The following is a 14,105-nucleotide window of genomic DNA, read 5'->3' on the forward strand; positions in this document are numbered from 1 at the left end:
CAATAAATCAATTTATTATTATTTCTTTATATTATTATAATTTATTATCATTATTATTATTATCTTAACAAACCAAATGAACTGCTAAGTAATTAGTATGGTTACCAGTTTTATCTTTTTACTCTGATTGATAAAGTTTCATGCTGGCACGTATTTTTGACAAACGGCAATACGTTAGTTTCGAAATCAAATTTCTTCTGCTCATTTGAAAAGTCTATTAAAAAGATATCCAAATGAATTCTATGCGCCATTTGTAATAATTTCGAAAGTTCAGAACATTTTCTACAAAATTCTTTAGCAAGAAGACGCTCATAAATAACTTCTTATATAACTGCTGCAAATGTGTGTACAATTTCTATATTTTTATATTATATAATGTATTTTTTAAAATTTATTTCTTCAGCTTTTATGATATGAAATGTAATTTTATATAAACTATTTGTAACTCTAATCGCGCATTGATAATTTTGAATTATTTACTTAATAATAATCGTAATATTTTCTGAGGATTCTGAAAATAACAAACATTTTAAGTCGGAATCGAGGTCAAACTCTCAGAAAAGTCAACTGTCGGAGTCAAATACAGGCTCTGCAGCTCTGTCATATACAGAAACATGCGATCTACAAATCAAACTTTAAGCAACTATAGAAAGATTATTGATAAATAAATAGAAAATAAACTGATTAAACTAAGAGAGACGTAAAATTTCGAAACAGCTGCAAACGACTTACTTCTTACATTAAAAATTAATTTCTTACTATTTATTTTCTATCAGCCCTTTCACAACTTTGCAATGCAAAAAGTAGTCAGTTAATAAGTTATAAGTTACCATCTATTAATTCTTATTTGTTATATATTATTTGTTAAATATTATTAAGTACATTTATCAAGCATTATTTATCAAGTACTTATCATTAACATTCTTGAGTTTAACCTGTAGCTTACGGGTGGTACAACATGTGGACCACTTATGATGGTGCAACATGGTATACCGTAAGCAAAGGGTTAAATACAACTAATTTTAAAAATTCTCATTTCAGATTTTATCTAAAACTTATAATCTCTCAACTATCACGAAATTTTTTCAGCCGCTTCCTAATTTGCAGAAAAATTTTACTCTTAGAAGCAAAAATTATGCTTAATTTTTACTAAGATTTGATTCAGTACGCTATGTACAAGTGTAGTATTTACTTATTATCTTAGAGCATTTAGTGCAAAGTTACTGAGAGACATTAAAAAAAACAATCCTATAAAAACAGAGTTTGACTAACTGATCGCATTTACTGTAGAGTCATGGCAGGCCAATTTAAATGGCACTGCATCGGTAATGAAATTTACTGGAAAAAAAAGTGGTTAAATAAACTTATTTGTTTTCTCGGATATCAGCCTGTATAAGGTAGACATCTAAGTCACCTAATCAATTATCTTTCAATTGATTCTCGATTGATCAATTCTCTTTCTTTTTACTAAAATTGTGGTACCAATTTTTGTACAAAAAAATATTTCTGTATTCCCATTTAATTTATTGTATCATTTTTACAATAAAATATATAAAATTTATGAGTAATAAGAGGGATATATACTGGGAAAGGTATATAGAAGCTAGGTATATAGAACCAAGATAATTTCTGGTTGTTTGTTATAACAGTATCTCTCTGGGGAACAAAATTTTTTTGTGTTCAATGAGATTTTTGAACGAATCTTATATATTTTCTCGTCGCTGATTTTAAATCTGCAATCTGTTTCTCTCAACAAGTTACAGTCTTCATGCAATTCAATAATACGTTCATAAGCTTTTTATTTATTTACTCGAGTGAATAAGCGTCTTCACTTCTCTGATACGTAAAGAATGGTGGTAAAAAGGGGATAATACATTCCAGTGTATGATGCGATATGTAAAGATCATTAGTTTTTTCGAAGTATTATTTTCAAAGTTGACAAATCTATAAATTTATATATCGAAATTGATGCGTTCTTTGTACAATTTCACATTCAGACCAAAAATAAACTACAAATAAAATTTTTACAAAAATCTGCAGCTTTCCGAACGAAACTAATTTCAAATTTGAAATCTCTACACTCAAATGAAGCAATATCAAGTGCTCGTGCAAATGCAATAAAAAAAATTTCCCCAGTGTTATAATTATTTAAACAATTTCTTTTATTAATTAGATGTATATTCGTATATTTCTTAGGGTACTAAAGGTATACTAAATGTAGCCATCCTTGAATTTTTTTGCATGTTTTATCAAATACAATTTTTTAATCTCTCTCTATTAACCTGATAGAATGAAAATGCCTCAAAAAACATGAAATTTTCTTGCTGATGTATTCATTATTTTTATAAACTATTTACAAGTTGAAAGAACATTTTTTACATGCTTTGAATTGCTTATTATACATTTTTTACATGCTTTGAATTGCTTATTATACATTTTTACATGCTTTGAATTGCTTATTATACATTTTTTACATGCTTTGAATTGCTTATTATACATTTTTTACATGCTTTGAATTGCTTATTATACATTTTTTACATGCTTTGAATTGCTTATTATACATTTTTTACATGCTTTGAATTGCTTATTATACATTTTTTACAGAGCTTATGACATTGCCAATCATTTTTCTGAATGGATATATGAATACCACACTCCCGATCCCCCACATTTTGTACTAGATATCAACAAGTATCCCAGTAAAGAAGAAAGGGTTAGTAAGTGTACTGTACAAACTCTGGTGTAATACCTATCTGAATTTGACTTTGAGAAACTAGAAAAATTGTGCGTCATTTCAATAATGTATAAAATTTTAATGTGTCTCAACGACAAAAATTATGGCAACTACTTTACACGAAAGTGATGCAGTGAAATGCTGTTCAAAATAGTGTGGATCTACATTGTTCTTTAACACTTCTTGGTGTAAAGTAGCCTCCACCATTTTTGTTGTTCAGTTACACTAAAATTTATATTAACAGTAAAATAACATAAAAACATAAGAGCCAGTAAAGTTATTTTTACAATATAATCTAAAGTAAGAATCATCAATTTATAATGCATATATATGTTACGGTTAAAATAATAAATCCGGTTGTTATTAATATTAACCGGTCAATATTAATAATTACCGCTTCTTTCTCTCTAAGTGAAAAGTATCGCAAATTATTCACTTTTACCGGTTATTATTAATTATTAATATTGACCGGATAGTATTAATAATAACCGACTATTAAAATTGACCGTAACATATACACTAATTATTAAAATAAAATTATTTTATGAATCAAACATTCACGTTGCACAGAAAGAATATCGAGATGAATTTGAACTAGGCTTAACAAAATGGAAGTGGATCGAAATTATGCATCATAAAATTAGCTAATACAGTTCTCAGATACTTAAAATTTAAAATATAATCATCCTTATCCGACAACAGAAAACATATTTAAGGGCAAATTTTTGTTTCTCTTGGTTGAATTTCAGCTTTGGAGGTTAAGAAAAGAACTCTCGACAACTCTTTCCAGATTGCAAACAAACTGCAGGCAAAATTATATTTGGCGTTTCTGTTTTTTTTTTGAAGTTTGGAGAGCGCCAATATTGGTGTTTTCGGAAATAAAAATAATTCTTGTATGGTGCGAAAGTATGCAAATTCCGCATCCGGCATTCACCGACCGAGGTGCTGGCGTGAAATATCCTCAGAGGTAGACGGATTGTGGGTTAGAGCCCCCTCGCCTTTACGCAAACCATGGGACGTTTTCGTGGATTTCCTCTCCATGTACCGCAAATTCAGATTAGTTCCATCAAAAAGTCCTCCACGAAGGTAAATTTCTCCAAATACTTGATCCAGTAGTTCCCTTGTCTTCTGTATTAGTTTCAAAATTACAAGACTATGGATTTGAACATTCGTAGTCGTAAACCCAAAAATTGCGTTGGCTGTTCAACGACGATTATAAAATAAAAATGTAAATGTTAGTGTTGGATTAATACTTTTCAAGTGTTTCGATTTAAATTACACCCTGTAAAAAGCATATAAACTCTTGATTTGGTGTTAAGCCGGAGTAAAATGTACCTTCCCACAGTTTTTCGGATTGATCTACGTCATACTCGGAGAGAAATTAAACTACAGATTTTACTGGGAAGTAATACCGAATCGAGCATTCGAACTCACTTAAATCCAAGCAGTTAAATCGGAAGGCCAAGAAATGAGCAATCAGATGCTTTTTTCTCTAAAGTTTGATACCCGAAGTGGACTGATCGTAACGACATGGTTCCCTGTCGAACACCGAAGTCAAGCACCACTTGCTGCAATCAGTAAGCTGGTGGGTGACCTCTTTGATCAGCGTAAGGACTGAGGATGCACGGTATCGGTCCTCGTAAACTGTTCTACAGTAAAGTGCTTGACTTCAAGCGCAGGTCGTCGGGTTACCAATGTAGGGTAGCCATCCCCTCTGCAGAGGGTCAAAATTTGCGATGGGATGTCTCATCACCTCCTAGAAGAAGGAAGGCCTCAGTACGGATCAATTTAGTAGTCCGATGTAGCTAAGTTAGCGCAGTAGATGAAAAATAAGAAAGATGTCATTACGTTCGGGGTACTAAGCTGCGCAGTGGTTGAAAATACGAAATATGTCATAACGTTTGGACTACTGAAGGATATTTATGGTTTTTTTTAACGAAAGAAAAGTATTTTAAATCCATTTAGATTTTTTACGAAAATTGTCAGCAAGAAATGACAACTAATATATTTTAGCTCACTGACCACAAAAAAAGGCTTCGAGGGTCGGATGTGGCCAACACCCCCTAGAAGTAGGAAGGCCTCAGCACGGATCAATTTAGTAGTCCGATGTAGCTAAGTTAACTGCGCAGTAGATGAAAAATAAGAAAGATGTCATTACGTTCGGGGTACTAAGCTGCGCAGTGGTTGGAAATAACGTATATGTCATAATGTTTGGACTACTAAAGGATATTTATGGTAACCCGTGCTGAGGCCTGCTTTTTTCTAGGATTTGTTGCATGTCTTCCGATCGTTCCCAGTGCTATTTCACAGACCATCGCCAATAGTCCATTGTGCAGTTCTAGTGCGAATTAAATAAAGTACATACCTACCTAAATAAAAGTTTGATTTCGTCTTGGACGAAACTAAAAATTCCACAGATGTAAATTGTCATAAAAAAGTATCGATGTTTTAAGCTGTATAATAAAAATAATGTTGCCCTTGTAAGATTGTGCTCAGAAATCTCAAAATTGTGTTGTTGTTGTTGTTGACGTACGCCTGTTTAGGCAGAGGGAGTGCGATTGTTCTTGTTTTTCAGTGGCGCCATCTATGGCCAAGCATTCGACTTCTGCCACACCTTACGTCACATCCGTTTATAGGCCGGAACCATTCATACATCCATTCATTCATCCACAGATCGTAATTTTGACCTGAATCAGAGAACGATCGATCTCTAATCCAGTACCCCCAGAGGTATTGATTTGTTATTGGAACATGGGGGACTTTTGCGACTCGACAGATTTAACGTGCATCAGTCACTTTACTACACGGGGAGTCTTTGGCCGGCGGGGTTCGAACCCAGGAATTCACGGACATGGGCCCAGCGCCCTCCCGTCCAGGCTATTCCGGTCCCTAAATTGTACTAAACAATTTAATATTAAATTTCTATCCACTTCGGTTTCATTACGCCTTGTTCAAATTCATATTAATATTTATTCTTTGCTGCGCCTAAGTTTGATCAACAGACCAATTCTATTTTAAGAAATATTGAATAACTACATCCTATATTAATGATTCTTCCTTTTTATCGTATCGTAAATATAACTTTACTGACTCATTTGTGCGTCATATCTTACTGTAATTTAAAAAAATTTACTTCTTCTGAATACAAACTATTATCTACTTTATCTTATCTTATTATTTACTTTACAAGCTATTATCATAATACACTAATAAATCAGTATCTCTATTTTCAGGATTCAGGATTGATAATACAATGCTAATTCTCAAAAATTTAGATTAAAAATTTTGTTGAGGTTATAAATAAAATTTCTCAAAAAAAATTCAATATTCAAAAGTTTGAATTGTACAAACGATTGGTATTGAATATTAAATACTATTGTAGAAAAACTGGAAAAAATGCTGCATACACTTTAAAATATCGTGAATGTTATTACAAATTTACTTATCATGCATTGCATGCTAGACAATAAATCAATGTTACTTCAGAAATACATTTTATGAAAAATTCCTTTAAAAGAAAAAAACAGCATAAATAATTGCGATCATTTTTTCTCCAATTTTTGCAGTTAATTAAAAATGTCTTCCTGAATTCGATTTTCATTACAATCTTTTATTATATACTGTTTAGGGAAAAACAAATTTCTTATTTAGTTCTTATTGCATGCTACAGGTTTTCGAACTTTTCTATCTGGAATTTGTTTGAGAAAATAAGATATGAAACGAATCAGGTGATCAGCATTAAACGTTCATTGTTCTCTTACAAATCTATTAAAGACTTCTTCACGTTTTTAAAGGAAAGGTTACAATATTGCAATCTGATTATATAAAAGACAAAGCCGTTACTCATTCCTTACTAATGCTCCTACTTCCCATTACGCTAGGAAGCTAAGTTCTAGACCATAAGTATTTTTGTGAGATAAATAGAGAAACTGAAAAAAGCTTTATTTTGATGTAATCGAGAAGCTTATAACTATCGGTTTCATTAGAGGTAATTAGCTTAGTTGAGAGCCATGCTAAATAACGTTTTCCCACCAGTTATCATCATGCATTTGGTACAACATACCCAAAACCGCCGTTTCTGCCCTAGATCCACAATAATTGGAAAATGCGTGCAACTATGTGGAACCTTGAAGCAGTGAGTTTGTTTAGACATATATATATATATATATATATATATATATATATTACGTTAACACTGTTAAGGTCCCCTAATGGGACCTTAACAGTGTTAACGTAAAATATCCTGAGTAGAAGACGGATTATGGTTTAAAGTCCCCTTGCAGTCAAGTTTACTGTAGGAGATTTTAGTGGTTTTCCTCTACACGTAACGCAAATGCGCTTTAGTTTCATTAAGATGTCCTCTTGGAAGGCAAGTACCCAATGGAAATGCTTGATTCTAACACACTGAATATTTTCGCATTTTTATTTTTTATAAGTTCATCCAGCTAATTTTTTTTTCTTCGAATGAACGCTTCTCAACAAGAACAATGCAATTTTAAAGCTGTCATGTGCGAGCTGCACATGAAGCACATGAATTGAACAATGGTTCAAAAAAATTGGAAGTTGAAGTACAAGTTTTTTAAAAGTCATAACAGCTAATAAAATGATGTTTGTATTCATTCCACTTACTCATCTGCATTCTGTATGCATAATATGTTTAAAAGTTAAATAACTTCTTCTGTCAGAAATTTTGTTTCCAAAATTTCCAAAAGTGCCAAAATAAGGGGTCTGTAAGTAATACGATGTACTCATTTATTTTGTGTACGTTAAATAAATGCGAAATATCATATGATATCTCAAAACTGTTTGATAATGAAATGCAGTTTGATGAAAATTGTTCTATATCTAAAATTAGTTATCAATTAATAAAAGGAAATCTTTTGTACAAATATAAGTGAATACTTTTCATTAATACATGAGTATCGGCGAATCTTATAATTTTTTGCTGATGTTTCCTCAATTCATGATTTAGAGATCTGATCGCATTAGGTATACATGTCTTATGCGAGTACAGTTCCTATAGAAACTCCTGGGATATTTCTGCAATCAGTATCAATATAGTCACTTTTCGAGAAACATTCTGCAAATTGATACGATTTTTATTACTCATGCATTTTTGAACAATGATTTTAACCTTTTGCTTTTTTGAAATTCAAATAATGTTTCTCTCTTAATATAGCTCAGATTTATTCAAGCCTATACCGATCAGCTCGTTGAAGAAGGAGTTATAAATGCAGCCGATGCTGAATCTGAAGTTAACAAAATTCTGAAAGAAATAAAACCTTTTGGAATGGCATCCCACCTTTACTGGTGCCTGTGGAGTGAGAAAATGAAATTCGATACCGATATCGGCGTCTTCCACGAAGTGAGTCTTAATAAGATTACAAACACCTTGAGTTTTTTTTTTTTTTTTTTTTTTGGCATTTTAGCCTATGATTACGATTTTTATAAAACTGCGTTTTCAACATGAGGGAGGAATCTTGCAATTGAAATTTTGGCAAATTTCTGCTTAGCTAGAATACTAAAATTTTAATTGGAGATCAGATTTACACCGAAGAGCCATTACATTATGACCACCCTCCATCTATAGCAATGGGCTCGCCCAGGTTTTCATGGTTTCTCGCCCAGGAACAATGTTTTCATGGGGCACATAGGACCGATAATCCTCATAGAACAATCCCTGACGTCTGTAAGCTACCTGAACATAATTGCAGACCAGGTTCACCCATTCATGGCAACAGCTTTTCCTGCCGGGGATGGTGTTTACCACCATGTCATAAGGGTCGTATCGTCATGGATTGGTTCGAGGAACATTCCAGTGACTTTCAAGTCATGTCTTGGCCCCCAAATTCACCTGACCTTAATCCAATAGAGCATTTGTGGTCCTACTTGGTAAACCAAATTCGTGCTGCCACGCTACCCCCTCGCAATGTGAGGGAATTGCAGGACCAGTTGGTGAGCGCTTGGTACCAGATACCTCAGACTACCTATCAGCACCTTGTGGAATCAATGCCACGGCGGGTACTAGCAGTTTTGAGGGCTAAAGGTGGTCCTACATGCTATTAGCAGGATGGTCATAATGTAATGATTCTTCGGTGTATACGACAATACAAATTTCTATCATATCCTGACCGCTACAATCAGAATTTATCGAGATATTATGGTCAATCGAATTTTCGACAACTTTCCGCCTCACGAGAGTATTTTAATCTCCTCTGGAGCTACATGCTTGATGTCAGATTAAAAATTTTATTTTTTTTCTGGCCTTTAGAAACTATATTTTTAATCATATTATTGTCATTTGTAATTAATAGGTAAGTCTAACTTCGACCTTTTCCTGTAAAAAACAAACTAGCAATCATTAAAATAAAAAGAAGAAAATTAAATGAAAGAAAAATTTTAAAAACTGAGTTTTTCAAGTAGACTTAACCCTTTGATGCAGATGGGACACTGGTGTCCCTTTTATATATTTCTAAGACTCAGGAAAAAATATATTTTGGTATTTCTTAATGATAATAAACAGCCTTATAGTCCCAAGAAAAAAATCTGTTAGAATATCGGAATATATCGCTCATGGGCTGCAATAGTGGCAAAACTCAAAAAACACGCGTTTTAGTCTAAGAACAGGAAAAAAAATACACATTCTATGAAAATACTCATTCTTTCAGCAGCAATACTAGCACAATTCATAACTCAACTTGAAGGTAATCTTCGTTTAAGCAAACTAAAGCATTTCTTATGCATTTTGCTTAGCAATGAGAACTTTAAACCCACTTATCTCAAAAATTGATTTTTTGAGTTGTACCGCTATTGCAGTCCATGTGAGATATTTGTACTAAAATATGAAATTCACAAAAATTTGTTTGATAAAAATCTTCATTCATATACAAAAATTTATCAACAATTTATTTTCGAAATTCAAGAAATTTCAATTATAAATTATTGTTCTAATAACTGACCTAAATAATGAATAGGACTGAAAAATAATGAATAGGAAGCAAGCCGTGTTTGGAAGATTTTACCTATAACACTGTAAAAGACATCGATGTTTTATGCTGTATCTCATAACAGTAAATTACTAAAATGCTAAATATAATATTTTTCTCTTATTTTGACTTAAATTAATACAAAATAATAAAAAAAATGAAAAATTTGTTTCATAAGAATTCTGTGTCATAGAGTTAAATTTAAAAAAAGAACTTCATTTTTGTCATACTTATAACTCAAAATGTAAGATCGTAATAAACTTCTATCACCAAAGAAAATCCTCCCCTCGTCATTCGAAAGTAATGCGCCTCATGTATTTCAACTAATAGAGTATCATTTAAAACGCAAACAAAATTTAAAAGCAATAATGTCTGAAACTCCCAAATTACATGACTAAAACCATCATTTTAAAACAATTAAAATATTCTTAACTACAAATTATTGCTATAATTAAAGTGGGAAAATAAAATATAATAAACGAAAATGTGTAATTTTTACGAGATATAATTTAACACGTTAATGGTATAAAATGCCCTGGCGTTTTTTTTGCTCTTTCATAAATTTATTCTCTAAATTGATTAGTTACTGGTAAAGTTTACTTATTAAGTTAAAGTTCCTTTGAAGTTTAATTATTTTCAGATGAAGTTTGCAATATAGATGAAGTTTAATAATCTAGTCAAACAAATTAAGTTGGACGATCTCTTGGCATTGTAACTCATTGACATTTGCTTCGTACTTCTATAAAATTTAAAAAAAGAAACAATAAAAATAACACTAGAGTAAAAAGGGCAATGGTTTTGCATTCCAGGGTAAATGATTTACCGATTGCTCTAAAAATGATCGACTTTTTGAAAGAATTTTTTTTTTTAAAGAAAATGAAATTAGATAGAAAATATGAAATTTTCTACTTTTTGCATGAGAATCAAGAAGTTTTTCACTTAACTTTAAAAATCAGTTTACGAGTTGAAGTATAGATGGCGCTGCTAACTGTGGGAAAAATATAAAACAAGGTTTCTAAAATAACCACCATTTATAGCAAAAACGTGGCGTTCTTTAAGAACGAAATTAACGAGCACCCGGGTAAAGATTTGATTTAGAATGCTCTGGCACGAAAAACATTGTTTAGTTTAAATTTCAGAAAGAGGTATAGTTTACATTTCAACAGTGCCATCTGTCGACAAACGTTGCAATTAAATTTGGAACCTATTAAAAAAACTGCTAGTGATGCAAGCAGAACGCAACAAACTGATATATTTACAGTTATTTTTAACCCTTTACACTCCGTTGTTGCCTCTGAGGCACCATCAACAATCACTACTCTAAAATTAAAAAAATTCATACCTTAATAATTAATAATACTTCAAGAATTTTAAAAATTATATAAAAAAATGCTATAATATGTACTTTAAATAATTTAGTGCAAACATCGCTTGAATGTACCATTAGTTCAAAGCCTTAAATATTTTGAAGATCTGTATTTGCTTAAATTAACATACAGGTCTTAAAATATATATATATTTGCTACGTACTAAAGACTTTAAGGAAATGCATATGTTTTGTTTTTTTATATTTCAGATCATATTAAATTAGTTACAATATTAACAAACTTGGATAATAAATAAAACTTCTATTATTTTTTTCAGGAATACAGTAGACAGAGAAGGGAGATTTATCTCAAAGCGAAAGAAATTTATTTGCGGAAAAAGCAACAAAACCAACGTTAATGTCTAAAAAAAGAACTAAACTAATTATTTCTTTTATCATGGATGCGATTTGAAAAAAAAAACTAGCACTGTTTTCTCTAAAATTGGTAACCACAAAGAAATAATGGATTTTGAAAATCACACCTTTCTTGTAAATAAAATTTTGTTAATTAATTTTACTGTATTAGAAAAATAAATGTGTTTTTTTTTACTCTTATTGACTAATTGTTACTGAATAGATCTTTTTGAATACACAAGGAAATAAACACTAAGAGGGGAATATCTTTGATATATAGGGAAAAATTTTCTCTCTATAAATCACTAAGGGGAAAACAACTAGTATAAACGTAAAAATATTTTTTATTAAATCTTACGTGGTTTTCAAGCAACAGAGATGATTTAGATAAAAAATTTCTAAAATAACGGATTATTTTACAGAATTTTCACAGGATAATTTTTTTCTAAAATATTTTTCCCAAGACAACAAATTATAACTCAAACTTTCCCTCAAAATAAATGACAATTTGACGAATAGTAGATTATTTATTATAACTTTCCCAGAAGAAAGAATTTGTTTACAAAATTTACCCTAAAAACAGCAGAATTTTTCTGTAAGCTTAACACTTGTATTTTTTTTCTTTCCTATACCCACCTGCGTTGACATTTAGTCAATTCAAGCGTATTAGGGCAGATTTGTTGACTATTTCGAGTGCACCATATTAGGTGGGTCAACGTTGCTCCCACAGTAAGGATTACAGAGAACACAATGCCTTGCCCGTGATTCGAACTCAGAACCTTTTTGATTCGAGGGTAGTTCCCCTAGACAGTCCGGTCGGCACTTAATATATCATGTGAAAAAACATTTCTTAACTGCCTTTGGAACATTTTTCAACAATGTTGTGATAAGTTAGTAGCAATTGAATAGCAGCCGGTTGTTCCTAGTTTTGCACAGCTTCAAAATAAAATTGTATTTTAAGAGGTGAAAAGAACGGAGGCAAGAATGGAATTACAGAGCAAAAAAACGAAATCACGCATTACAAGATTCTATTCAGTTGTATTTAAAAGAAACCGCGTTAAATTGATTTTGATTAAATTTATTTGTCATAAGTATAGAGTGTTTTAATACTAGAGGAACAAACCTCTAAAACGGGTGAGGATTGAACTGAACGATGCGGGATTGCATAATGCGAGGTCGAAATGCAATCCCAACAAGATAGTGGGTTTTTGAGACTTAGGGCAAATTTCAAGATGGCAACCAATTGAAGAAGTTTTTTAAAAAAAGAATCCATTTAAAATTCTAATTGAAGCGTGTAGACCAGTTGCTTTAAATAAATCTCGACATCCCCAAGTCTTGTATCTCGGGGATGGGGGTAAGGAGCTTCGAACTTCAGTAGCCAAGAAGCTGCACCATTTTATTTGTCCAATATTCAAAATACTTTCGATTTACGATTGAATTTACTATGGATTCGTATCAAACTTTCTTATACTTCTGTGCACGAATGTCGACGAGGCATCTGCATTAGCTTCTAAAAAGCCTATGTCATAATGGCCGCATTTACGACACCGAATTGCTTTTTTTTTTCTTTTCTTCCAGACGTGGACACGTACCTAGGTTTGCAAAACCCTTAACCGTATAGTCCACGTCTGACCACGAAAATTTGAAAAAAGAAAAAATACGTTTCTTCTTGTCAACAACTACATATGCTGTTTTTCATATCCATTTGCTGTTCACATATATGTACTGGTGTACTCACTATTGTTCTTGCTTCATTTGTTGTTTCATTTTTTTATTTATTTATTTATTTTTTATTAACTAATGTGATACACATTATTGTCATCTGCATAACACAATTGTGCTTTGTATTTGCGGTGTAGTTATGAATTTTGTAATTGTTTGCTTATGTGCTGTATATTGTGCGAGCTAGACTGTCGGCCAGACGTGGACTATACGGTTAAGGGTTTTGCAAACCTAGGTACGTGTCCACGCCTGGAAGAAAAGAAAAAAAAGTCCACATCTGGCCACCGGTCTAGCTCGCATAATACACAATACATATGCAAACAATCACATAATACACCACTGCATCACAACCACAAAGCACAGTTGCAAAATACATAATACATAGCAAAAACAAAATTTTGAAGAAAGTTACAATAGATGACAGGAATTAGATTAAAGTTAGAAGATAAATAAAAATAAAAAGAGAGAAAAAGAAGAAAAGTTGATGAATTAAAAAAAAGGAGGTGAAAACTTTGTAACTCTGACGTAAAAATTTATGATCGAAAATTAAATTAGATAAAGAAAACTTAGCGATTGTCCTGTTGGCCAGAAAGCAGTTGCTTGAGTCTTTTAAGGTAATAGGGACAAGTGGCCGAGGAGGCCGTGTGATCGCAGTTGAAGTTGGTTCCATTATCATAGTTCGAATCGCTGCAGTTTCTACAGAATTCATTTTTGGCAGTACATTGGTCGGATATGAATTGCTCGGTCACCGAATTGCTATGTGATTCCGAATCCACTAAATTTAGTTCAACTGTTCTAGATGCTTGTTTTAAATCACTCTAATTCTCTGGCCGAGTAGTTTCGCTGTTCTGTCAAACATTCTGTAGTGTGGAGATAGCGGGTTCGAATCCCCCATCATAACGTTGGATGTGTCTTTGTGACGTCCTGATCTAACTTATGCTAC

General features: G+C 32.0%; 1 protein-coding gene across 1 annotated transcript in view; it reads left to right on the plus strand.

Moving 5' to 3' along the window:
* Positions 1-11,621, plus strand: part of LOC107443383 (uncharacterized) — a 45,835-nt gene extending 34,214 nt beyond the window's left edge. The window contains exons 15-17 of the mRNA XM_087152699.1: positions 2,605-2,713; positions 7,914-8,099; positions 11,365-11,621. Of these exons, the coding sequence (XP_087008825.1) occupies positions 2,605-2,713; positions 7,914-8,099; positions 11,365-11,445 (376 nt within the window). The 3' untranslated portion in view covers positions 11,446-11,621. The remainder of the gene's footprint in view (positions 1-2,604; positions 2,714-7,913; positions 8,100-11,364) is intronic.
* Positions 11,622-14,105: the final 2,484 nt, after the last annotated feature.

This window comes from Parasteatoda tepidariorum, chromosome 10 (genome assembly GCF_982258835.1).
Source record: "Parasteatoda tepidariorum strain Cologne lab strain chromosome 10, Ptep-v5.0, whole genome shotgun sequence".
Lineage (NCBI taxonomy): Eukaryota > Metazoa > Arthropoda > Arachnida > Araneae > Theridiidae > Parasteatoda > Parasteatoda tepidariorum.